The sequence below is a fragment of the Dysidea avara genome, chromosome 1 (assembly GCF_963678975.1).
Source record: "Dysidea avara chromosome 1, odDysAvar1.4, whole genome shotgun sequence".
NCBI lineage: Eukaryota > Metazoa > Porifera > Demospongiae > Dictyoceratida > Dysideidae > Dysidea > Dysidea avara.
In genome coordinates this window covers 37,848,553-37,875,023 of record NC_089272.1, presented here as the reverse complement: position 1 = coordinate 37,875,023, position 26,471 = coordinate 37,848,553, and the positions used below count along the sequence as shown (strand labels likewise).

The 26,471-nt window shown below is 38.7% G+C and overlaps 1 protein-coding gene and 1 long non-coding RNA gene across 2 annotated transcripts in view; both read left to right on the top strand.

Annotated features, from left to right (window-relative positions):
• Positions 1-26,471, top strand: part of LOC136246512 (uncharacterized) — a 74,389-nt gene that overhangs the window by 25,178 nt on the left and 22,740 nt on the right. Inside the window, exons 5-12 of the mRNA XM_066037992.1 lie at positions 1,447-1,484; positions 1,560-1,679; positions 4,804-5,103; positions 9,599-9,866; positions 10,867-11,160; positions 20,145-20,182; positions 20,264-20,383; positions 20,491-20,790. Of these exons, the coding sequence (XP_065894064.1) occupies positions 1,447-1,484; positions 1,560-1,679; positions 4,804-5,103; positions 9,599-9,866; positions 10,867-11,160; positions 20,145-20,182; positions 20,264-20,383; positions 20,491-20,790 (1,478 nt within the window). The remainder of the gene's footprint in view (positions 1-1,446; positions 1,485-1,559; positions 1,680-4,803; positions 5,104-9,598; positions 9,867-10,866; positions 11,161-20,144; positions 20,183-20,263; positions 20,384-20,490; positions 20,791-26,471) is intronic.
• LOC136250079 (uncharacterized) lies at positions 16,514-17,096 on the top strand. The gene is made up of 2 exons (XR_010698434.1): positions 16,514-16,712; positions 16,941-17,096. It is a non-coding gene; the product is annotated as an uncharacterized lncRNA (long non-coding RNA).

The window sequence follows — 26,471 nt, the reverse complement described above, 5'->3', positions numbered from 1 at the left end:
CACCGATTTTCAGCTTCTTCCCATACGCGGTTTACCCTGTAGGCGTGACAACATATTGGTGTTATTTTTCGTGCATAATCGCTCATAACTCTTTGCCTGTTTATGGTATTCCAGCCAAAGTTGGTACAGAGATGCGCCTTTATACCCCCCTTCTGTGTGCCAAATTTCCAGGCAATCGGATAATGCGTTCGCGTTTTATAGCAGTTTTTGTAAGTGTGCGAAAAGAGGAAGAAAAATAAGAAGAAAAAAAACAACGAAGAAACTAAGCCAATTTTTGAAGTCGCATATCTCAGGAATGCCAGAAGCGATTTCGCTCAAATTTGGAATGTGGAGTACTGAAGTTGGAGGGAATGTACACAGCAAAATTTGTCTTGTTTCATCAAGGCAGCACAGAGCTACGGAGGTGCGAAAATTGCGTTTTCTTTCTTCCTGTCAATATACTCAAGGGGTTGCGCGCCGGCTTCTTGGGCCGCACGACACACTACCGTGTGTCTTGATTTATCAAACCTACGTAAAGATCTCAGTCAACACTGAAGGGCCCTTGCAGTTCTACATCATTCATTCCAAGAGTAGCAGATGTCATAATAGTTAAAGAAAATCTCCCTAGAGGTTACTGGAGGGTTGTCGTATTTGTGAACTAATCCAAAGTTGAGGAAACAGGATCTGGTCTGCAAGAATCACATTTGGTCTAAGTAAGATCATCAACAGAGCTCTTAGCTTCCTCTACCCCATTGAGTGCCCAGATGATGATGTTGCTGATACCAATGTGGGCAAAAATAGTTCATCATCATCCACTGAAGGAAAATCTGATGACAGCGATCATTTATCTGACTATGACACTGATGAAAAAGATGCTGATATCACTGATCTACCCATGAGCTCTAATACTTGTTCCAACCTCAAGGCCTCAATTGAAGCAAGGCAAAAACATATACGATAGCTAAACTCTTGTAACTCTGATGAAACCTCATCTGAGACAAGAAGCAATGGCACTGAAATGAGAAATACCGAATGGATTGGCCTTGCAGTCAGTCTTATCTGTGTGGGGAGTGTCGCAATCCGTATTGCGAATTATGTAATAGTGATTGCATCATTGAAAAACGAGAAAAAACTTGTTTTATTCTAATTATTTATGCACTTGATTTTGAACACGTTGTTTTTGTTAGTTGTTGCTGAGTATATTAATAGAGCTGATTGAATAGTGAACCAACACTCACTTTGTCCATTGCAACAGGTAGCATTTGTCACTTTAGGATAAATAGTATTACCATACTGTTTGATATAGGATCTTACCACAGAGTGTGCATTTGCATTGTTATTGTAATCCATTGCTATAGTAATCCATTGCTATAGTAATCCATTGCTATAGTAATCCATTGCTATAGTAATCCATTGCTATAGTTGTGGCTTACACCACATATGGTAATATTTTTGCTGTATTTGCAGATGTTTGTGATCCAGATATGTGCACATGTATATCAGAGGTAAGGAGTAATCGTAAATAATATATACATGTGATTTAACACTGTAATTGTGTTGCCTTTTTTCCTTTACCATAGTTCTATCCATTTGGAAATTCTCAAGGCGACAGTACTTTACAACCATATTCCTATTATTTACCAGAAATCAATTTGACAGAAGCTTTTGTATTCTATAATGAGATCATATCTACAGTTTATGTACGTATGTGTACATGTTGTATGTTTTTATTAAACATACATGTGTGATGCATGTAATACATGTATGTATGTATGTATGTATGTATGTATGTATGTATGTATGTATGTATGTATGTATGTATGTATGTATGTATGTATGTATGTATGTATGTATGTATGTATGTATGTATGTATGTATGTATGTATGTATGTATGTATGTATGTATGTATGTATGTATGTATGTATGTATGTATGTATGTATGTATGCATGACATGTGTGTATGTATGCACACACGATGCAGACCTGTAAATTTGCCTACTGTTTACAGCACATTGTTACTGGGCTCATAGATGTATGTGTACTTGTATCATGTGAACATCCTTGTAAGAATATTCTCTGAAGTTTCACTTGCTCATGAAATGCTTTGCATGTGCTTTCTTGACTTTCAAATTGCAAAGCAGTTTCATTTTATTTCCCTAGTAGTATCAGATAATGAATATTGCATTATGTAATACTATTGATGCTAGGCAAAGAACAACAGAACCTATGTTATATAGTCATGGGTATTATGTGACCTACTGAGTGAAACTGCATAATTCTGTTTTCAAGATAAATGCCATTGAAATATATTTTGTAAACAACGTGTGCTACATGATATTTTAATTGCTTCAATAAACAGTGTAGGAATACATATCTAATAATACCAATAGATTTGCATCTTCATGAAGAGTGAGAATATCTTTGTTTCATTTCTGCACCATAAAGCAAACATGTGTTATGTGTATTTGTTTACGTTACAGTAAAATATAACTTTATTGTTATCATTACTAAGTTTGAACAGCATTCTTGTTTGATAACATTAGTATATTTAGGCCAAAAACTATACCTTGATGAATGCCCCAGTTCCTGGTGAATAGAGTGTAGTCCGTTGCGCTTGAGACTTATATAATAATCAATTAAACAATCACTTGTAATTTTTTTCTGTATAGGCACTGTACAAATAATTAGTTTTGTTCTTTTTGTTGTCTATTGCTATAACTCTGAAAGCTCTTACTAGATAAGGCTGAAACTTTAACTGCCCATTGGTTTTTCCTGTAGGCAACAAAAAGTCATAAAATGAATTTTGAGAAAATGCAAACAAGTTGGGTTTTCACTCAGCGGGTCACAAGTAGTACTACTCAAATGCAACATCGTCTCATGATAGTGCAAGTGATTAAAAAGCTCACATTTTAAAGGGTGTGGCACCTGTTTCACTCTCCAGTATTCATCCTGCTTCATTTGGGATGAATACTCGTGAGTGACACACCCTTTAATCGGCAAGCTTTCTTATCTTGAAACAAGGCGCCTTGAAGAAATATATATACTTATCAAGTCACCCTATGGAGAGTCCAGCTACAATCAAATCTCTCATACATCAGCTTGAAACTAATTACCCTGTAGAGAGATCAGCTAGAAACAAGACACCGTGTAGAGAGGTCAGCTAGAAACGGGTAACCCTGTAGAGAGAACAGCTAGAAACAAGTCACCCTGTAGAGATTTCATCTAGAGAACATGCACCCCGTAGCGAGATCACTTGCATAACAAGTTACCCTGTGGAGAGTTCACCGATACAAAAAACTATTCTTTAGAAAGTTCAGCTATCTTGCAATTCTTTCTGTAGAGTTTAGTTAGGTTACAAGTCACTCTGTGGTGAGTTCAACTACAAACCACTCACCATGTAGTCAAACGGTACAGCTACATTATGAGTCTCCCTGTAGAAATTTCAGCTACACACACATTTCCTTGTAGAGCATTCAGCTGCAAACAGTTCAACATGTGTGAATTAATTTTTATCATCAATCAATACAATTATAAATTACTAAATAATATTGCCTAAATGTACATGTAGCTAAACAAATCATTAAAATCTTCTGCCTCATAATAACCTTCTCTCTGTATTAAAAAAAGACAAGTTAAAAAGAAACACCTAAAGCTGGCCATAGATTGGCTTTAAGTATGAAATTACAAATAGAAGTGATATCTAATCAAAAAACAGCAACCTGTAAAAAAAGGGTGCGCCTCCAAAAAATCCAGGATGAATAAAGATGTGAAATCAAAGGTGGTAGCCAAGAAATGGCTGTGATGGTAGGTTAATGGCAAAAACTTTAATAACGACTATTCAGGTGAATTTGGTGCTGGATCACAGAAGGCGATGCAAATTCATCTGTCTTGTCATTATTAAACTTTTTACCATTAACTTACCATCACAGCCATTTGTTGGCCGCCACCTTTGATTTCACATCTTTTTTCACCCTGGCTTTTTTGGAGGCCGTACTCTTTTTTACAGTTTGGCTGTTTTTTGATTAGGTATTAATTATATCCACAATGTTGCACGCCAACTTCTTGGATCACACGACAAACTACCATGTGTCTCAGTCTAATTTACTTACTGAATGCATATTTACAGGGCCAATGATAAGAATTTTTAAGGGTAACGACAAATTTCCTGACGAACTTGTAATTGATTGGGAAAAATTGCAGTTGACTGCACACACCAGTGTACTGTATAGACACAAATGCACTCCACTTTGCTGGTTGTGCTGCCAAGTAGCCTAAATGCTATATGTGACTGAATTTTGGAAAATCACCCATATGGGCACGCATGAAATAATTAGAATTTTCGTGTTTAATGGGTTGCTAATAAGAGCAGGGCACAGTTTTGAAAATATTTCAAAAACTTTCTTGTAATTCAAGGTATTGAGAATGGCCTAAAACCATCAACAAGTAGATATGCACTATAAAGTGTGTGATTTGATCATTAAATATTTTAGTTGTCAAATGCGCCCATGTAGGTGATTTTCCAAAATTTGGTTACATATATAGCTACTTTTGTGTGTTCACTACTACAGAGGAATCGGCATTGGTATATTTGTGATCCCTCCCTTGGTTTGCAAGAATGTAGCATCTCCTAGCACCCAACTGGTAGTTATTGTTAATAGAATAAACAGTCATGCACAGCTCAGACAGTAGACTTCCCCTTACACTTTGAAAGGACATGATGTCCTGCCAAAGGTTGGAAATGGATAATTTGTCAGGAATTTGTCCAGTGTCTGACTGTTATCATAAGCCCTGTGTTTTATTTGCATTCTTTTTCTTTGTTTTAGGTTCATGAAAATGGTATGATTGTCTTGAATTCCACGTTGGACAATTCACTATATGATTTGTATTTTCCTTATTCACTACCACTATATGACCCACTCCAATTTGTTGCACCATACTGGGCTGATGTTGACATCGGAGGAACTGGAGATATCTACTATCGTCAGACGACTGATTCTAGTCTCCTTGATAGATCAACCAGGGAGATAAGAGCAGCTTTTCCTAAATATGAGCACAACAATATGACCAATTTGTTTATTGCAACATGGCATGCTGTTGGATACTCTAATAGAAACACTGACAAGGTATGTACAATATTATACAGTTGATTGATCTTCTTGTGTCATGAAGTCTTCAATAGTGTTACTTACATATGTACATTTTAAAAATATTACTAGCTAAACAAAAAATGGTTGTTTTTGCAAGTTCCTCAAATTGCTTTTCTTTTAGCCCTTCGGTTATGACAAATAGTCCTGGAGATAGAGCATTACAGATTTGGAACAACAATAAACTTGATTTCATCAGCTACAATTATTATGGCAAAGTAATTACAGACACTTAGTTGATTGATCATTACTCATGTCCAAAGATAGGACTTGGCTCAATCTATTCACTAGCACAAATCCATCAAGATTTAGTGCTTTACCTGTACTCCTCCATGTGGAGAAGAAGAAAGCCATTCCAACAAAGGATAAACTTTAATTCTACTGTATCATAAATAAGTCTCATAAGTCATGTACGTACCTTTTATTATACCAACGTAAAACAAAGAATTACATGCTAATGGACTACTGGAATAAAATTTTTAAAAGTTCGCTATCATTTTTTGCATCCAAATAAGTACAACTCCTCCCCTTAAGTAAGCACATAAATAGGATTCCCTTTAAAGTCAGCTCATTTAGCATACTTCTCCTCACCACAACACTTGTATGACTTACAACTCAATACTTGATAACTCGTCTGAAACTAACTGTCTTAATGAAGGTTCAGTTCAGTGTGCAATGTGGCACTGCCACAACAAATTAAATTTTGTTTTCTGACATAATTGTGGAAAAGGCTTATTGTAAATGCTTACAAGATAGTCCTGTTTCACTTTAGGATACTTTACAGAAAGATTTTCGCTTAGACTCCTAGGCTGGTGGTAAACACTGTTCACACTCACCAAATCTAATGGTATTTCGGAATATGTTGATTTCAGCTTTGTTTCAGTACATATGGAAGTGATTAAAATGTGCATATTTAATTCAATCGTTTTAATAGCAAAATAGAATTTTTGTGAAAACAAGGTGAAGAGTGGATGTTAGCAGGTCAGGAGTGGAACGAGATGAGGAGGAGTGGATGTTACCAGTTTCACTCAGCGGGTCACAAATATATAGGTGACCTACCCCTGTATCTTAGTTAACTTTGCTGCTATGATACTATAGTATAACAAAAATAGGAATTTTAAATTAGAGTAGGGACAGTGTATAGTGCTGCAATAAAAAGTACTGAAACAAGCTGGATCGGAGTAGTATGTGATGTCTAAATACTGTAAAACAATAAGAAGTGAATGTATCCCTACTGTGCATTGAGTTATACTTGTTTGTGAACTTTTTGCAAGCTCATGACCACTAAATAGCTTGCTTTTCACAAAACCAGTCACAATATTATATAGAGTTAATTACAGCACTATATACTAGAATATTACTCATACAATAACAATTGATTAATGGGCATAGCTTTACATAAGCCTGCAGACAGATGTGGATTCATGCATAAGTACAGACTGATAAATGGGCGTGGCTACCATATGTCTACAGACAGTTATTTACATAAGTAAGCATGGCTCACGAAAGAAGCAGTGCTATGCCATGACGTGTTACTACATGTCCACATCGTTATACTAATTAATTTAGCATGAGATCTAATCCGGGTCAGACCTGGATAATCTGTAAAGTGGGTCCTCGATGACCCAACTCGGTTTTAACGTTATTACTATATTTTATTGACTTACACATGGCTATTTCGCCACAAGTTGCTCTCACTGATCGATATCAACTACCAACTTCGTAAACCACCAAGTCACGCATGTTCAAATAGTTTGGTGCAATGCTAAACTAACCACGTATATTTGAAAAGATTGATACACCTGTAGATGGAAGCCATACTGTAGTCTATTAACACTATCTATGGTAGAACTTGACTGATGGCCATTGTAAAGAAGGATAAAAGGTAAGACAACAAGTATAAGAAAAAATTAGGAATTTTAAATTAGAGTATGGACAGTGTATACCTTAACTTCTGTCAGACTGTCCAACTTATTATCAATCTTCTTCTCCACTTCTGAATGTTCCACTCCATGGTGCTCCCATGCTTGAACTGCCTTAGTTATCCTTCTCTGTCTTGACTGCAGGCAAGAAGCAGCTTCATTCGCATCTAGGAATATCTCTATATATCTCTCTCCCTCTGCACAACGCTGAACCTCTTTCTCCTGTTTGACCTTTTCTTCACATCTAAGATCCTTGAGCAAACTAGACCATTTGCTATTGCATCACTCTAAAAGGGAACAAATTATTTTAATACGATTTGTTAATTCTTCTATTCTTATCTCATCTTCTTAATCGTCCCATGCCTTGGATACGATGGAAGGTGCTTCTTCAACATACGTCTGTAGCCTCGCCTTCGTGGGTCCAATCAACTTACTGATTGGCCCGGACATAGTAGCTGGTGTATCCTCATCGCTGAACTTGGAACCCTGCTCGCAGCGCCAACTTCTCCTGTCTTGAAGAACTGCTTATCTCGTTTTTATCTCTAGCGAGGCTAATATTGAGTCAATGTCTTATTATTTTATTGACTGAATTGTAAAGCATACATTGTGTCTTTTATGCATAACGATGATGTTATATGACATAATAATTATGATGACATACTACCTGTGGTGAAGATCAAAAACACTGTGCTGTGGTATATAACTGATGTACCATGGTTTGTGGCTACACTTGCCATATGTGGTGTAGCTTCTCACATTTTGCAATAGCCTTAGCTATAACAGTAAACAACTCCAATAACTAGTGCTTCAACTGACCTACTAAAATATTATGTACCTGGAAACATCACTCAATCTCTTCATCCCCTGGCATGGTCACTTCCAAAATCACGAGTGGTGTACATTTGCCCATAAAGAGTCTTGAAAGCTGACTCTGCTGGATGAATCTGCGGATTCTTACTAACAGGTCTTGTTTCACTCTATATTTATGTAAATTTGACTGGACATGTGACAATGATGCAAGCCTAAACTGTTAATACAGTTTGAGATTTTCAGAAACTGGCCAAGTGTATTCAGGCGATTAAAATTTATTTGCAAAAAGATATCAAAAGTTCAGATTGAAATACTCTAATAGAGCAGTCAACTACCCTAATACAATAGTCACATTTAGCATTATAATGTTATTTAGTTTACCTTTACCAACACAGTTAAAATAATAATTCAAAAAAATATGCCATTATGGTATGTCAGGTTTTCGTTAATATGGTCACAAATTGCTAGTTTCATCTGCTGGGACCTAAGTCACCTAACATATGTGTAATACATAGTTATAATACAATTGCAGTACTTGGGATTTGGCTGAAATATGTGCACACTTCTTTGAGTGCTATACATTCTCTGGAGTCACGCGTATTTTTCAATTCCAATAAATTAGGCTTGAGCCTGTTATGCTCAAAATTTTACCTATCGTTCCTTCCAGAATTTCCCAACAAAAAAAACTCTCATTATTCATTTTATTATTCTTGTATCTGGCCTATTATTCCATAATAATTCTCATTCATAGTTTTCAAGATTCTGCTATTAGTAGTTTTGCCAGAATTAATTAATAGCCATATTTGTGAAGCTTTCCATCTTATACATCATTTTTGCAGCCATAAGTAGTTACAACAGACTTAGTGTATTAAGCTGTAGCTATGGCTACATACTAAATTAGGTAGATGGTGATATCAATATGTTCAAAGACTTGAAGAAGATGCACTGATATAAGATATACAAGTTTCAGAATTGCAGATTATCTCCCTGATGTTGACTGTAGGTTGTTAACATGAAACAATCTGACTGTTCTATTAGAGTATTTGAGCATTCAATCAAAGTACGTATATCAATATTTTAGAGGCTTTTTAACCCCTTTTCAACAAGCACTCCACAGCAATCCTATAATGTCAGCTAAGTATCATTCTTCATAGCTTAACTCTTATTCGAGCTGATCAAGAAGAGACACTTCCTTTGCTTCAACTGATTATTCCCGTGGACATCCGATAATTCTAAAATTTTGCCTGTAGTCATCCTATTATTATTCTCACGGAATTGATTACCTATTGTTCTCAAAATGTGACTGGATTTACAAAGGGTACCTTTTCACACACAAAATTTGACCTATTTATGGAACTTTAAAATTTCATAACTTTTTAACTTTTAAATCATGGTATGTAATAAACTGCAATTTTCCATGAGTGTCGCTACAGTGTCTGGCTACATTTTGATACTCAGAGGAAGTTCTTCAGTAGAAGGGGTCAAGCGTTACATCATTTTACTTGCTGGTATGTAAAATATGTGGAAAGTACCTTTTTGCAAATCCGGTCACAAATTATGCCAGCATAATAGGTGCAGGCCTATAATAAATTCCTCACAAGGATACTAACTATACAATGTACATATTAAGTACTAATATACTTGTTAATACATGGTACCATTTCCATAAATACTCACATTAGGTATGTATGTAAGTATTTCACCACCATACTTTTGTTGGTCATATCAAATCATTATTACAGACAAACACATTCCAATGTGTACTAGCCACTAATGGAGATGAGTCATTTGTAATGTTCCTGTATGCTTGTGGGAGAATGGAATGGACTACTGGAGACCGTTCTCAAGGAGTTAATGGACTTGGTGGAAATGAAGCACTTGCAGGAATTAATGCTGGTAATGGTATTAACCAATTTACTCTTCCTGGATCACAAACTCCAGATATTATTAATATTACTCATACAAGCAATGTAGACAACCCAGGAATTTGGATGTTTCAGGTTACAGAAGGTAGGTTGATGAATACTAGGAGTGTTGAATTGGTCTAGTTTTATGTGATTGTATATATCACAATTGAGCATGGTGGCTATTTAATTAATTAACTATGGTATGAATAAGGATGCTCTAAAGGAAACATCATTCTTGCAATCAAGCCGAGGTGTTCATGCATTCTAACATACAAGCTAACAAAAATGTTATTGTAATACTTTTGCCTACATAGTGAAGATTGTCATTGCCTTTTTATACAATGAACATCTTGACGTATGTAGATGTGTTGTGATACATTTGCAGTACTTCTAAAATATGGGTGCTTAATTACTTAGCTACATAAAAATATGTCCAACAAAAAATTTCCATGCATAAAAGTAATTGATTTGAAGACTATGCTATTACATATTTTAGCTGTAACTAAAATAATTAGTTTTTCTTTTTCATTAGTTTTATGTACTTTGTAACTCGTTAGATATCTACATAACTAATAAGCGTACCTTGAACAAAATTAATGGCTGTAAAATAGTATGAGGATATTATTGTCTTCTCAATTGTTTTGTATTTACTCTATGGTGTTTTCTTATGACAATTCTCGCACCCACTACAGTTGTAAATGCCTTTTTAACTAGTTACTGAAAGCATTCAGAGTGCCTGCAGAATTTACTTCACTCATATTTCAAACCAGCCTGAATGAACCACTTCAGAATAAAAGCTTTCTATGCTCTATACAGCATTTATTTCTCATGTACTAGCTACAAAGAGTTTGCTCACATGATGAACAGACAAACATACGTACTACATGTGTGTACACATACAGTACATGCACACACCACACATTTTCATAATATAGATGCATGCCCACATCCTGCATTGGGCCAGCTGTAGGTGGGTACTTGCTTGATTTACAGTAGCAAAAAGTTTCAGTAATTACATACATGTTGACATACAGTTTATTCAGCCAGATCATATCCAATGCATTGTTACAGTCTCGAACTTGGGCATTATTTTTTCAATGTAGGTGTCACCGAGTATAATGTTACTGTTGTCAGTGATCCACCTGGCTATGGGGGCAACAGTATTTTAGAACATACTGTTGGATCTAACCTCACCTTGACATGTATGGTAACTCCTACTCCACCATCTGATACTGAGTTTAGTTGGAGTTGTTCCACTGGATGTTCTTTTGATATGGAAACTGAACAATCAGTTAATATCACTGAATTGGAAGTAACAGATAATGGAGAATTTAACTGTTCTATTATTATCGATGGTGTAGTGTACATTAGTGAGACAATTGAGTTACAAGTAACAGGTATGTGAGATCAGATAAAATAAATTCCTCAGTGTCCTGTAATTACTTGCTCCTTTAGTATTGATAGTCAATTCATTACATGACCTGCCATCATTGATCAGATAGGCTTAATTTCTAATCTTGAGGGTATTTGAAATTGCAATGCAGCCCCAATGTGCTGTACGTATACATGCAGTATATATATATGTATGACACAAAGTACACAATTTGCCATCTATGATGTGACCATATAATTATTTGAAAGCCTGATGTAATTGTGAGGTATAGTGGTGGACTGCTCGAGTAAGCTACACGTGTTCGCACTCAGTAAGCCGGTCTTAAAGTGTTAGAAGCACGCATACACACATATCTACAGCAATGGCAATTACAACAATAATAATAAATGTCTGTCAGTCAATACTTGACATCCTCCGGGGGGGCAAGGGAGTGGATCCACTGCTGCACTCTTTGACATCCTTGCAGGGTGGCTTGGCGAACAGGTTGTTGAGGTAGTTTAGGTGGTGTTGTTGCTGTCTCTCCCATACTGTCCATAGTGGGCTGTTCTGCTGCCTTGACCTCCAAAGGGTATACGTAGTTTGGTGATTGGCCGATTGGTCTTCCCAGTGGATGTTTTCACATTGGCTGAGTGGATGAGTCCGTCTTCTCCCTTATTGATCTCTTCAATGAAGACCAACTTCCATTGTATCTAGGGACCCGTCGATTTCACCAGCAAAATTTTTGGCATAATGGGTGGATAAAAGCAATGAGCAAAATGCTGGCATAATAGGTGCAATTTTTGTGAAGTGGACATAAAAATTGCACAAAAGATCGAGATACTCTAATAGAACAGTCAGACGTGCTAAAACATCGACAATGCGTAGCTAATTGTTCTGCAACAACAAGTGACAATCGAGATACCCTAATAAAACAGTCACACATGTTATGCAATATTAGCTAGCTTCTTGCTTTACATGTTAGAAGTAATTGATGATCGAGATACTCTAATAGAACAGTCACTTTAAGACAAAACTGTAGCTTTGCAATTGGAAATATTCAATTAACAAAGATCAGTGCTGAGTAAAATTTATAATTCTTGAGCAAAATATGGAGCCTAATAGGTGAAAAATAAAAGAATTGATGGAAAGAAAAATAGGTGGAAAAAAAGCAAAATAGACTGGTCCCTAATTGTATCCTGGGGGTGTCATTGTGAATCAATACAACATCTCCCACCTTCACCTTCTGCATGTTGGAGCCTGTTGTTCGATGAAACTCACGTAATGCAGTCAGGTACTCTGTCTTCCATCTATTCCAGAAGTGTGAGAGTAGTAAAACCTGGGCTTTCACACTTCTCCTCAAGTCTGTGGTCTCACCATATGTCGGGTCATCCAGTTAATCATCTTGGACATTGTGGTGTGGCAAGGTAACTATTGGTCCACCATGCAGCAGATGAGCAGGGGTAATTGGTCCAATATGATTGGCATCTGATGAAACATATGTAAGCGGCCGATTATTGAGTATTGCTTCCACTTCAATTGTCATGGTTTTGAGGCTCTCCAAGGTGGTGTGAGTTCGGCCTAGTACCTTCTTCAGTGTCGACTTGGTGAGTCTGACGAGCTGTTCCCAAAATCCTCCAAACCATGGGGCTCTTTTGAGAATAAAGCGCCACTCAACACCTCATCTGGCTAAGTCTTCTGTCAGTGCTGCAGATGTGGATAACTTCTGCAGCTCCTCAGCCGCAGCTTGATAGGTGGATGCGTTATCTGACAGCATCAGTCGTGGGGTTGATCTCCGGCTGGCGAATCTGCGAAATGCCTGTAAAAAACACTGTAGGGTTAGATCAACAACAACTTCTAAATGTATTGCTCTGGATACCGCACAGGTGAAGAGGCAAATGTAAACCTTATGCTCTCCAGTGCCACTATGGACATACAGGGCCCCTGTAAATCCACGCCAGTAACTTCAATGGGGCGTGTGGCATTCATCCGATCCTTGACTAGTGGAGGTGGGTCTGGAGCAGCATAAGGTTTACCTGCAACTCTCTTGCAGATGACACACTTGCTGATGAGTGATTGCACTTGTTGTCTGCCTGAGGGTATCCAGTAGCATTGGCGTAGCAATGTTAGTGTTGCATTGACACCACTGTGATGTAGTTGTGTGTGTGCTTGTAGTATCACCAAGTTAGTGAAGTGGTGCTTCGATAGCAGAAGGTATGGAAACCTCGCCAACTCAGACAACGGGGCATTGTGTATTCGCCCACCGCACCTAAGTAGCATGTCCTTGTCCAAGAACAACCTCAACTGTTGTACTAATGGCAACCCCTGTGATTGTGACTGAAGGTTCTGAACTTCTGCTGGGAAATGATCATGTTGAACAGCATGGATCCACTTCACTGTAGCTGCTGCAAGTTCTGTTGGTGACAAATGTGTGTCTGTTGTGATGGGGGATGTGCATCTGACATTGATGGCAAACCGCAGTGTGTATGCAGTGACTGCTAGCAGCTTGGTTAGTTTGCTGTAGTCGTTGATGTTGATAATCCTTGCCACTGAGGCTGGGGGATTATGGTCGGTCTTAATGTGGTCACTGTGTACCTGGTCAATGCATTCTAATTCCAGACAGGTGAGCAGAACCTTTGCAGGGTCCCAGGTTGGCCAGGCGGACTGTGTAGGCAGCCATGTTGGACCATGTACCCAGAGATGTGACGATCTGAGCTGCTCAGTAGTAATGCCTCTAGTCAAGAGATCAGCTGGGTTTTCTGCTGAGGGACAGTACTTCCAGCAGGTAGATATTGAGCGGATCTCTTCAACTCTATTGGTAACGAATGTTCGTAGTGGCTTGTGACTGGCTATCCAGTGCAGGACAATCTGAATGTCTGACCACAGCTGCACAGTACAGTCAAGACTTAAGGATGTCTTGACAAAGGAGCTAAGTTTAGCTGCAAGCACAGCAGCCTTCAACTCAAGCCTTGGCAAGGTTAGTTGCTTAAGTGGAGCAGCCCTTGACTTAGACATAATGAATGAAGGTAAGCCTTGGTCCTGCTCGATGTATGCCACAGCTCTGTAAGCTTTAAGGCTGGCATCAGCAAACACATGTAGGTAAGTGTGCGTACTCTGAGGTGTCAATAGTGAGGCAGCATACTTGCAGGGAAATGGTAACGTAGTAGCATTTGTGATGGCATCTGAAATAACTTTCCACCTGGCAGGAAGATCGTCATTCAATGTGGTGTCCCAGCTAATGTGCTCCTGCCATAGTTGCTGAAGGAATAGTTTGGCAGAAATTCTGACTGGTGATATCAAGCCAAGTGGATCAAACACAGTCGAGGACCATCACAAGATTGCTCGTTTGGTGACTACAGGTGAGTTTCCACTACTTGTACATGGGAATAGATGGAATTGAATCTGTCTGGGTGTTCCAGGTACCTTCACTGGGTTGGTGGTTTCAGTGACCTTGTGTTGTAGTGCAGTAGTCTGGAGCAGTGGGCTGCTTGAGGACCATGAACGTAAATTGAATCCCGCACTGCTTAGCACAGATCTAGATTCAGTGAAGTACTGGATGGCAGCTTCTTCACTTTCACACCCAGACACTAAGTTATCCACATACAAGTTGTGGAGTAGATCCTTGGATGTTGCACTAACATTCTGTGTGAGATGAAACTTGAGGGCAGAACTAAGCATGAATGGGGAGCTAGTAGCTCCGAACAACACCACTTTGAATCAGTAGGTAACAAAGGAACTACTAGCATTGATGGGATCTGACAGCCATAGGAATCTTGTGTAATCACGGTCAGTCTCATCTAAGAAGACATGGAGAAAGGCTTTCTCAATGTCTGCTGAAAGGCCAAAGGGGTGTTGTCGGAACCGCAGAAGGATGGCACTGAGATCGTTGAGAAAGGGGGGACCTGCCTGGAGACAATCATTCAAACTAGGGGAGCTACAAGACTGTTTACAGCTGCAGACGTACACTATTCTAATCGGAGTGGTGCTAGACTCTTTCCTCACTGGATGGTGTGGGATGTAGTGAGCGTTGTTTCTACAATTAGTGTCAGCCACTCGTTCAATGAAACCTTTCTGTTCTTGCTGTGCTATGATTGCCCCATACCGTTTCAACAGATCTGATGTTTTGGCCAGTCGGTAAGCCATGGATCTGGTTCACCTAGAACACATTGAAAAATTTGATGGTAGGGGAGGATGGTTTTCCTTCCATGGAAAACAAAGGCTGTAGACACCATCTGGTCTTACTGTAATGTGTGTGTTCATGTACTGCTGGAGAAAGGAATTCTGCATGTGTTCATCAGTGCTGGATTCTGACTGCCAGAAACCTGGGTGGTCATGTGTAGGGTGACTAGTGGAATGAAAGATTGCAACATGAAGGCTGGATGTGGTCATAGGCTGCGGTAACTGGAGTGGGCCAGACAGGAGGTAACCAAGCTTTGACTTGACAGCAGTTGGTCCATTTCCTCGGACTGTATGATCTTCTATGAACTGCCAACAATAGTCAGCCCCAATAAGAATAGAGATGTCAAAGTTCTCATGTCCAGTTACCGGATGGGCCAGTGGCAAACTCTTCAAATAGGGTACAGTGTGTAAGTGAGTGTGCACGGAATTTTATTGGGAACAGCAAGCTTCGGGACAATGAGAACAGAAATCTCTAAATGGGTACCATCAAGGGTATATACAAACATTGTCGCTACTGCTAGGGTTCTGGATGGTGAGACTTGTGTTCCAAACGAAGACATTGAGATGGTCTCATGGCTAGTTGGCTGGAGGTGAAGCTTGTCTGCTAGCTGTTGCATGATGAAGGAACGCTGTGCTTCTTCATCAAACAAAATGTGACCTTTGGCAATTGTTGTGTATGATGACACTTCGGCAATTGCGGTCTTCAGCAAGCAGACACTGGCATGGAAGGCTGAAATGGGGGTAGAAGCCATAGTTGTAAGGCCAGAGGTTTAATCAGTCTGGGTGGTAGTTGTGGATTGTGGACTAGTTTGTGTTTGTTCACTATCACTAGGAAAGGACTGGCAGAGACTGGTGTGGTGACGTTTCTTACATTCCTTGCAAGTAAACCTAGAATTTCACTGGGATGCCCTGTGCTTTGCAAGACAATTGAAGCACAAGTTATTGCGTTTCACAATGGCCAGTCTCTCCTTGGGATCTACAACTACATTACAATTGTGGCCTTGTGATTACCCTTGTAGAATGTACATGTTGGTAGTTTTTTCTGCTAACTATCACGGATGTAGGACCCCTTGTCTGCACATGTGTGAAATGAGGCCGTGGGGGTTGGGATGTTGTCATGCATGCTGGCCTTCCCACTGTACTGTTGACTCATGTCAAGTATCCGGATCTCCTTAAGCAAGCCACTCATGATATCCTTAAGGGTGCTCTGTACAGTTCCGCGTATGGCTTCTGAGGTTAGCACAGCTGGGGTTTACTAATGGATTCCCATGGTCACCAGTAATTATCTAATTAGTCTGTGGCTTGTTTAACGCGTGGCGCGCCCAACAAGAAAATGTCTTTTATGATGAAATAACCTGCCACAAACGAAGAAAGAAGATCGATATACATGAAGGAAGCGAAGTAAGTGATTATCTTCTTCATCGTGGTCTAACGAATATGGCGATCCGTAATTTACCGATTATCTTCCGGTTACGCAATTAAGAAACAATAACTGTGGCCATAGAACAGCCTACACCTTGATACTAAAATTAGAACTAGTTCGTCATTTTAGACCTGATAGGCATGAAAATTTCAGATGGGCAAGAATGGTATTTATGCATTAAAAGAGCGCTTGTCGTTTTTTGATAGCTCCTTCTGGCGAGGAATGGCGTGGAGGTAAAGAAGACTGATTAGTGCCAGCACAAAAGCGGAAGAGGAGTATCTGATGACTGAGAAGCCAGAGAACAAAAATAGAAACGCACGTTTGTTTGTACAGTTTTCAATAATGTATTTTTAAAGAATCAAGTCTCTAGGGCATAAACTGTGGGACTAGTTCTAGTTTGAAGCGGAAATTTAAAAGTTGCCTTCTACAGTGAGTTAAGACATGGGATTTGGACTAAACTGTGCAGTAGTGATAGCTTATTGCAAATAAAAAGAGTTTAGCAGAATAGTTTAATGCGTTCGTAAGTTATAGCAAAAAAACATAATTTATGGGAAGCCATACACGCAACTGTACAGAGCACCCTTAATAGACCATTCAGAGTCATGATGGTCATGAGCCATGTGTTTCTTAGTCTCTACTGGAAGCTTACTTAACACTGAAGGTGCTAACATAGTGTCATATAACTCTGAAGCCTTGCCTAATGATGTCAAAGCCCTCATGTGTTGTTCTATGATATCATGGAATGCCTGTAAACTAGAAAGATAATTAGATGGTTTCCCTAGATTAAGTAAAGCATCCATGTGGGCATTGATGATTTTGTAGGATTGACCATATCAACCCTTAAGGAGATCAATCGAGTGGGTATAATTGTCATCAGTGAGTGGGAAGCCAGCAATAACACGAGCAGCATCCCCTAGTACTAGTTCACGCAAGTAATTGAACTTCTGAACCCCACTAACGCCTGGGTTAGCATTGATGGCTGCGTCAAATGAGTCCCAAAAGGATTGCCACTGAAGTGGATCACCACTGAATGTTGGCAAGGATTGTTTTGGGAGTCGAGTGAGGCTTGGGGTACCCTACTTATATTACCCAGTTAGTGTGTGCTTGTACTCACGTGGGATGGATTAGCTGCTGCTGGCTTAGTTGTATCAGCTGAGTGGCTATGACTAGTTGGGAGTTGTGTGGGCGGAGACGAGATCAATAGTGTCACGGGCGGTGAAGGGTTATTGTCTGGAGGTGGTGGTAGCAACTTCGCCTTGCGGATGAACTCAGACAAAAGGGCTATACGTTCCTCTAGCATCATCTGATAGGTATCCGCCTCAATAGTTTCTTCCTCAAACTCCAGTTCACTATCGATCTTCGCCGCGATGGCGGTGTCCAACTCCATGACTTGATCTTTCTTGACCTTAAGTTGTGTTAGAGTAGTTTCAGCCAACACTTTCCGTGACTTGGAGACAGACTTAGTACTGACACTTTCCAGGTCAGCAGAGATCATGGTTTCCACCTTCGTGATCAGCTTTGTTACGCTGGTCTTAATTCCTCAGCATTTTGTACGAAGGCGTTGATTTTCATCCATCACTTCTTTCGGTCACAGCACCAATGTGAGGTATAGTGGTGGACTGCTCGAGTAAGCTACACGTGTTCGCACTCAGTAAGCCTGTCTTAAAGGGTTAGAAGCACGCATGCGCACATATCTACAGCAATGGCAATTACAACAATAATAATAAATGTCTGTCAGTCAATACTTGACAGTAATTGTGTAAGCCTAATTTAGCAGCTTTGAATACAATGGGTGAAATACGTACGTGCGTTCCATGTGAAGAAAGTGTCTAATGGTTAAAGGTGGATATTATCTTATTTGCCACTCAAGATGAGTTCAAAAATATTTGCTTAGTTAGTCTGTAGTGAAGAAAGGTGATACAAGTAAAAACTTACCCAGCAATTCATAGCTAACACATTGAACTTGACTCCCTATACCATTTTGTTCGTAAGTTACATCCGTTTTAATAAGTGCCTGCAATTTATTTTCCCTATACTTGCTGTACAAATCAATCTTTTCATTGTTGCCACTTTGTAGGGCTGTAAACTAAACTTGGAGGTTAGCAATATATACGATGGGTTGGTGGGTGTGGCTCTAGCAGATATAAGAGTAGTGTCCAGAGTGAAGAGACTTAAAATATGAACACTTCAACTTCTAACTTCCTTGGCATAGGGGGCTGAAACGTATCCAGAGCATACGGTTATGTAATAATAAAGAATTCAAAAAATGCATGGTTTTGTATAGGTCCAGTCACATACCAGTACTGTATAGCAGAAAAATTTATACCCAGTCAGAATATTTTATCAGTGTTTCAGTATTTTTCTCTCCTATATATATACATGTAGTATACAAGTTAAATATAATGCATAATTACCACAGGTACAGTATGGGAAAAGTAATGGTTAAGAGACCAAGTCTTCAAAGCATAGCCAAGTATTATATTAGGCTTAAGATCATCCTCAAGTGCATTTATTTCTGATCATATTACACAAGCACGGTGCTTTAATTGGTTAAGTATACTAAACTATTGGCTGTGAAGAGTAAGTGTGATGCCAAGAAGCAAGAGGTACTGTAAATGCCTAGACGATACAGGCTAAAAGAATGGCTCTCAACCCACTTGTATTTACGTCACAGTACTGTGCTTTCTGCTAATGATACATTGAATGGCTTCATAAACATTGCTGTGGTCTAGTGAAAATAATGCAATGGTTAGGCTCTTTTTGATCAACTTTATTACTGTTTGAAGTGTGCTGTATTGGAATCAAATGGAAATACAAAAAAGTGTGTCTAGGTTGGTAGAAACTAGACTTATTACCCATAAATGGCAATGTTTTACAGCAGGCATATATAGTACTGTATAGCTTTGTTAATTTCACTATCAAAACTAGCAAAACAGAAGCATGCAGACAGAGGCTTTTATAGATTTTTTAATTCCCTGTGATGAGTTACATGTATATGAGTGATTCAGCATGGCCTTGATGGAGTTCTTTCCCAAAGTGGAGATGAGTATGTGTGATGGTACCCTCCACAACTAGAAAGTTGAAACACCTGTATTTCATAGCATCAACCACTGAAAAGAAATGCAGCTGTGTGGATGAACTTTATTCACTGCATACACACATCGCTTGTAGAGGTCAGTAGTGTGTCGAGAAAATAGCTGAAAGGGATAGAGTAAAAACATAGTGACTTGTTAATTGCATTATTGGCATATTACTGTGAGTCAATATGTACGTATATGCAACAGTTACTAGAAGAATTTGATTATGGTACATACTGTATAATTATCCTACCACAGGGGATGTTGTGTAGCATTGCTGTATTCCATTGCATTGTAATTGCATATTTAGATGACATTATTTCACATTTCCAGATGTTTGCGATCCAGAAATGTGCACATGTATATCAGAGGTAAGGAGTGATTTGTGAAGAGTGTACCTATGTGTGATTCCACACAGCTGTAACTTTGTTGCTTTCTTTTCTTCAACGTAGTTCTATACATTTGGAAATTCTCATGGAGACAGTACTCTACCCCTGTATTACTATGATCTTCCAGAAGTCAATTTGACAGCAGACTTTGTTTTCTATAACGAAATCATAAGAACAGTTTATGTAAGTGAATGTACACTTGTATACTGTAGTACATAAGTTATGTCTGATAATAGCTTATCTCTGTATATTGTATTTAATCTACACATACACTATGTACGTTTTAATAGGTTCATGAAAATGGTATGATTATCTTGAATTCCACATTGGACTATTCACTATATGATTTGAATTCTCCTTATTCACTACCACTATATGACCCGCTCCAATTTGTTGCACCATACTGGGCTGATGTTGACATCATAGGAACTGGAGATATCTACTATCGTCAGACTACTGATCCTAGTCTCCTTGCTAGAGCAACCAGTGAAATAAGAGCAGCTTTTCCTGAATATGAGCACAATGTTATGACCAACTTGTTTATTACAACATGGCATGCTGTCGGATATTATAATAGAAATGCTGACAAGGTATGTATTATGTGTATACAGACTGTAGTAGTTGATTATATTCTGATTAATATAGTTGATATAGTTTATTATACAATAATATAGTATTAGTACATGTAGTTGATTGATTTTCTTGCACAAAGAAGACATTACAAGATCTGGCTTGTTTTAATGGTCTTCTGCTGACTTTCTACATATCATCACCTTGCAGCATGCAATTTCAGCTGTAGCTACATATTTGCTTAATAAACGGGTGCCTAGCACAACTACTCTACTCTATGTGCATTTGAGATGTAGTTCCGCATCAAAATCATTGCACCAGGGCATGTTTGAAAACTTTAAACTATGTAAGTAGATCATGACCCCAGGTTATGAAGCCAGTAAGTGCATTCAGGTTTTGCTTAAATAGTGCGAATGTATTTCAAATTTACTAGTGCAATCAGATAATCTTTTAAAATGCGGTAAAATAAACTGCTTTTAAACACTTCTAATGGAGCCAATATTTCAGTGTAAAGAGTACAGGCACATGTCTATATTGTACATCTACAGCTTCATACACCTTGACCATCAGTGCTTTTTATCACTGCAAGCTAATGACCTGGATGGACACCTCCTTGATCAGCTTTTGGATAGGACCATCCCTTGCTTATCTATGAAGATGCAAACTTTTAGCATATTTACTATTGAGTGTTTTAAATACATTTTTCCCCAAAACATTATCTATTGGTTTCATTTGTCCGGTTCTTTGAGCATGATATGAATGGTAATTTTAATGGAACCATATCTACTATGAAATAGTATGAATCAAGCAGATACACTGTATTGTATCAAGTTTAGTGCTTTTATCGATTAATTAACAATTAATGTTGCTTGTCATTTTACCCCGGTCAGCAGGTCTTACCCTGTTGTGAGCAGGTTGCCACCGTCAACAGATGGTGGTTGTTTTGGTAGGCGTGCAGGGTTCCATGGATTCTCCTATTAATTCTCAAATAGGCCCTTTTCAACAATTTTACATGATGTATACAGCATGTTTTACTACAAAGGCTTGGAGGTAGGAATGCTTGGGGATTCTGACATTCTCTGAAGCCACAAGAATTTCCGCATGCCACAATGTTCCTAATAGAAACCCTGCACTGTCACACCCTTGAGCTAGCCTCAAGATGGAAAAGACAATGGAAAAAAGGGGGGATTTACTAAGCTCCCTGCTGGGACTGTCTGTGGTGCATGCTTCACCTCCCCACACCCCCGTTATTAATTTTATTCTATTTATTTATTTTTTGGGCAATACATTACATTAAACCCCACCAAACAATCCCTTTGTGATTATCATCTTCTAAAAATACTAATATGAGATAGTTGGTAGAGGGGAGTGGTATGGGTGGGACAAGATTCGCCATGCCATGTAGCACCATGTGTTCTAACACCTCTACATGCACCTTTTTTCTTGTAACGCATACGCAATGTTATTCTCCAATTATTGCCAACCCTTCTCACGTGTGTTCCTGCCCAATCTTCCCCCTAGTCATGGTGGAGCTTCGGGTTAGCCACTATCATAATACACTCACGCATGCTTGACTGCAACATTAACCTAGTTTAACTAGTTAAACTCCATTTTTTTGCTTAGCTGCTTTGCTAATAACATTGTTCAACTTAAAAGTAGTATTGCTACTTTTTAAAATTAATTATGTGCATACTATAGGTACAAGTACACAAAGAATAGGGACCATAGCACATCGATAAAAAGTACCAAAACAAGCTGGAGTAGTGCACAATATTAAATCACAGTAAAATAATAAGAAGTGTTATATCCCTACTTTGTTCTACCTTATGGTATCTTGAGCACAGTAGGGATATAATACTTTATATTGTTTTACTGTGATTTGATATTGTGCACTACTCCAGCTTGTTGCAGTACTTTTATCGATGTACTATGGTCCCTACTCTAGTTTTAAAAATTCCGATTTTTTGTGTACTTGACATGTTTGTTAACTTTTTTTGTGTCTGATGAACCGCATTGAAAGAAAATGGTTCTGCGCACCTCACCTATCAATTATCGTCTGAAAAGTGAAATCCATTACACTTCGTTGTCAGTTATATTCAGCCATTACACAGCATTATGAATCAAGAACTGTTCAAAAGCATCTCTGCAATCAAAGTAGCCACTGTGAAAATCAAAGTAGCCATGATTCTCATTATGAAGGTAAGCCATAATGCACTACAACTAAATTGATATCTTTTGCTGTCAACCAAGATGAATGGGACACAATGGAGGACACTGGTAAGTTCATGAAGAATGCATTGTATGTACTGCAGTATGCCAAAAGACACGTGTCTGGCTGAAGCAACATCGAGCAGTGAATAAATCAAGCCTGCAGCCTTGGCCGTTATTGAGATATGCTTGTTTGAAGGCATCAGTCAATCACTCAGTCATTCAGTCAGTCAGTCAGTAGAAAATTCCATTTAATAATAAAAAAATCATATGTAGCAACTAGTTGAAAGTGTTTCAGGTCGATCTGAAGGCTTGTTTGGTCTTAATTTTATCTAACCAGTACTGTTTCATCACCATCAGGGAAAAGTTAGGCTGGTAATTTTTTATGGGCCACACCCAAACCTTTGTGGTCCCTACTATACAGTATTATCTTACTGTATGATTTATAAATTCCTTATGTTTTCTTTGTATGTGTCTTTGGATAAAATGTGAAATAAGATCATGGTGTTATAATTTTGCATACAAGTTTATGTACGTACTTATGATTTAATGTAATTCATTACATCACAATAAATTGAAGTTACATTCATGCTGCAGATGTAGGAATATAAGAGCATGTACATAATGCACGCTATGACATAAGGGTGTGATATGATCTAAGCGTGTGCAGTAATGTTGAAATAGTTTCAAGTATTGTGTAATCGACAAACTGGTTTAACAGATTTTCGTTTACGTGACACACCATGTTCTTGAAAGGTCAATGACCTAGTTAAAGAAACATAAAGTTCTAGAAGGTGAAACAGGACTGCTAGTGTTGCATCACGTACCGGGGACAGTGGTTGGTGAAGAAAAAATGCACCACTCAAAAGAGTTCTGTATGAGCCTGGCCGGAGGTTCTTTGTAACAGTCCTTCCAATCTACAAAATCGGTTGAGATGGTAACAAAAAACAAGGGTATCATCTCTGGAAGTTCATTACAACCGGTGAGCTCATTCCTTGTGTGACACGTGTTGCATGTGGGGCACTAAATTGAACAAAACTGATTGCACAATTGCGATAAGAAGAATGGCTATCATGGGGTACTGGCCGAGTTCTCACATGTTCTATAAGAAGTTTAGCATAATTAAAGTGACACTGCAATGAGTTGCTCTACTGGCTTAGTCTTGTCATTAGCTTTCAGGCTTGTACATTTACGTTCTATCATCAGCTTCCGGGCTTGTCTTTTCAAGTTTTGTTATAAACCTCTGGGCTTGACTATTCAAGCGTTGTCAGCTGTTACGCTTGTTTGTTCAAGTTACGAAGTCATCATCCATCATAAGCCATTTCACCATTAGCACATTTATATGCACAGCTAACATGTGCCTTGATCTTGCATGAGGTCTTGCTATGTTTATTCTATATGGAATGTATGCCACTACCTTTGCTCATACCTTACTTAAGTGTTAGTGCTCCATGCTGCTATTGCATAAGGCGCTGCTGCATGATGATGCCACATGAATGTTATTGTGCTCTAATAACGATGTGTGATATCAATGATTTGCCAGCTGTAAGTGCTCCTCTATTTAGCTTCTGTTAGGTCAGGCACTACTTATGTCTGATACATACAGGTACTGGCTAGGTGACAGCTAAGGGTCACAAATGGTGTTATCAGCTACAAATAGGTACTGCTGGTAAAGCAAAATCAAAACTCGTAAGGGCTTAACACTATCGCACTGAGAATGCTGCTGCATGATATGCTGTTGTATGATATGCTGTTCCTGTGGCATAATTAACTGAGTTTACTGCTACATGATATGTTGCTGCTGTTGCATGATTGGCTGAGAGTGCTGCTGCATGAATGTAGCGTGTGGCGAAAATTTCAATAATAAAAGTTGAGGAAATAATACAAGTTCTGGAAGCTCACGTACTATAGTGTGTCTTGTGAGCCAATACACCATTAAAGTATGATATTATCTCTGGTAAAAATCCTCCCTCCCAACCTAAGAAAACCCTTACACATTAATTACACTGCATTTGTACAGTCCTCCACATATAGTTTGGTGGCAACTGAGATATGAAAATACAGGTTTTTACAATTGAATTTAGCGACTTTGCAATTGAATTTGTCCCATTTGCAATTGAGTTCGTCGCTTTTGCAATTGAATTCATCCCGTTTGCAATTGAATTCGTCAGTTTTGCAACTGAATTCATCCCGTTTGCAATTGAATTCATCGGTTTTGCGATAGAATTCGTCGCTTTTGCAGTTAAATTTGTCCGTAACAAGAATGGCAGCTGGAGCAAGCACGAAAACGTGATGTAGCAGCTGCTACAAGAACTCGTTCAAGTACAACAGTAGTAAACAACTCTATATAAGGCAATAATTCTTCCTCTACAGCCTATCCAGCAACATTCCAAACTCTATTATGCCATTCACGATGGTGTGGTCACTCGCGAGAAAGCTAATTAACTTGTCAGACAGCTATCAACTTCGCGTACTACCAGCTCCAATTATCTTCTAGTGTCTCAAGTGTAACTCTCCATGGCATGAATAATTCATCTCTTAATGAACAGTTGGTTTCATGGAGCCATTTTGTTTATAACGAATTGTAATGCAAATGCGATGAATTCTATTGCAAAGCCGACTAATTCAACTGCAAAACCGATGAATTCAATTGCAAACGGGATGAATTCTATTGCAAAACCGACAAATTCAATCGCAAAACCGACGAATTCAATTGCAAAAACCTGTAATACCACAGTCAATGGGCAAGTATTTACTGGATAAGCTTTCTCTGGTAACATGTTCTATGTATGGGTAACAGCTTTGCATGCTTGATCTTGCATGATGGATGGTTGCCCGTGCTTATGCGCATGTATTTCATTAGAAGCTGTTGCAAGTCTATTATAAGGTTATTATGCTTTTACGCTATGCAAAGTATGTTGCTATTGCCTAATACTATTACACCAAGGCAATTGCCACTATTGTTGCCTTGTTGGTGGCGCACTAACATCACTATTGCATGACGGCTGCTGCATGCTGTACTGAGAATACTGCTGCATAATGCACTAAGAGGGCTGCTGCATGAATGTTATTGCTATTGCACTGAGGGTGGTGCTGCATGAATATTGCTATTGCTGCTGCTATTGCACTGAGAGCGCTGCTGCAAGAATGCTATCACTGCTGCTGCATGAAAGTTATTGTTGCTGCTGCTATCGCACTGAGGGTGACGTTGGATGAAGATTACATCTACCACATGCCTGTTACCACCGTTATTACTGCTTCCATTAAAGTGTATCCCAGAAATCAATTAGTCGGTATGCAATTCTGCCAAGTATGGCTACTACGGTGTCCAGTGATCCCAACCTGATCCCCTCAGTTGCCCAATTCCATTTGTGGCTGCTGAGTAAATGTTAATATTGCCACATATATATTAAGGCTCCAGCACAAAAACTTTTAGTGCAACTTCATGAAACATTATTGCAGCCGCATGAATGTAATCACTGTTGTGAGCTTG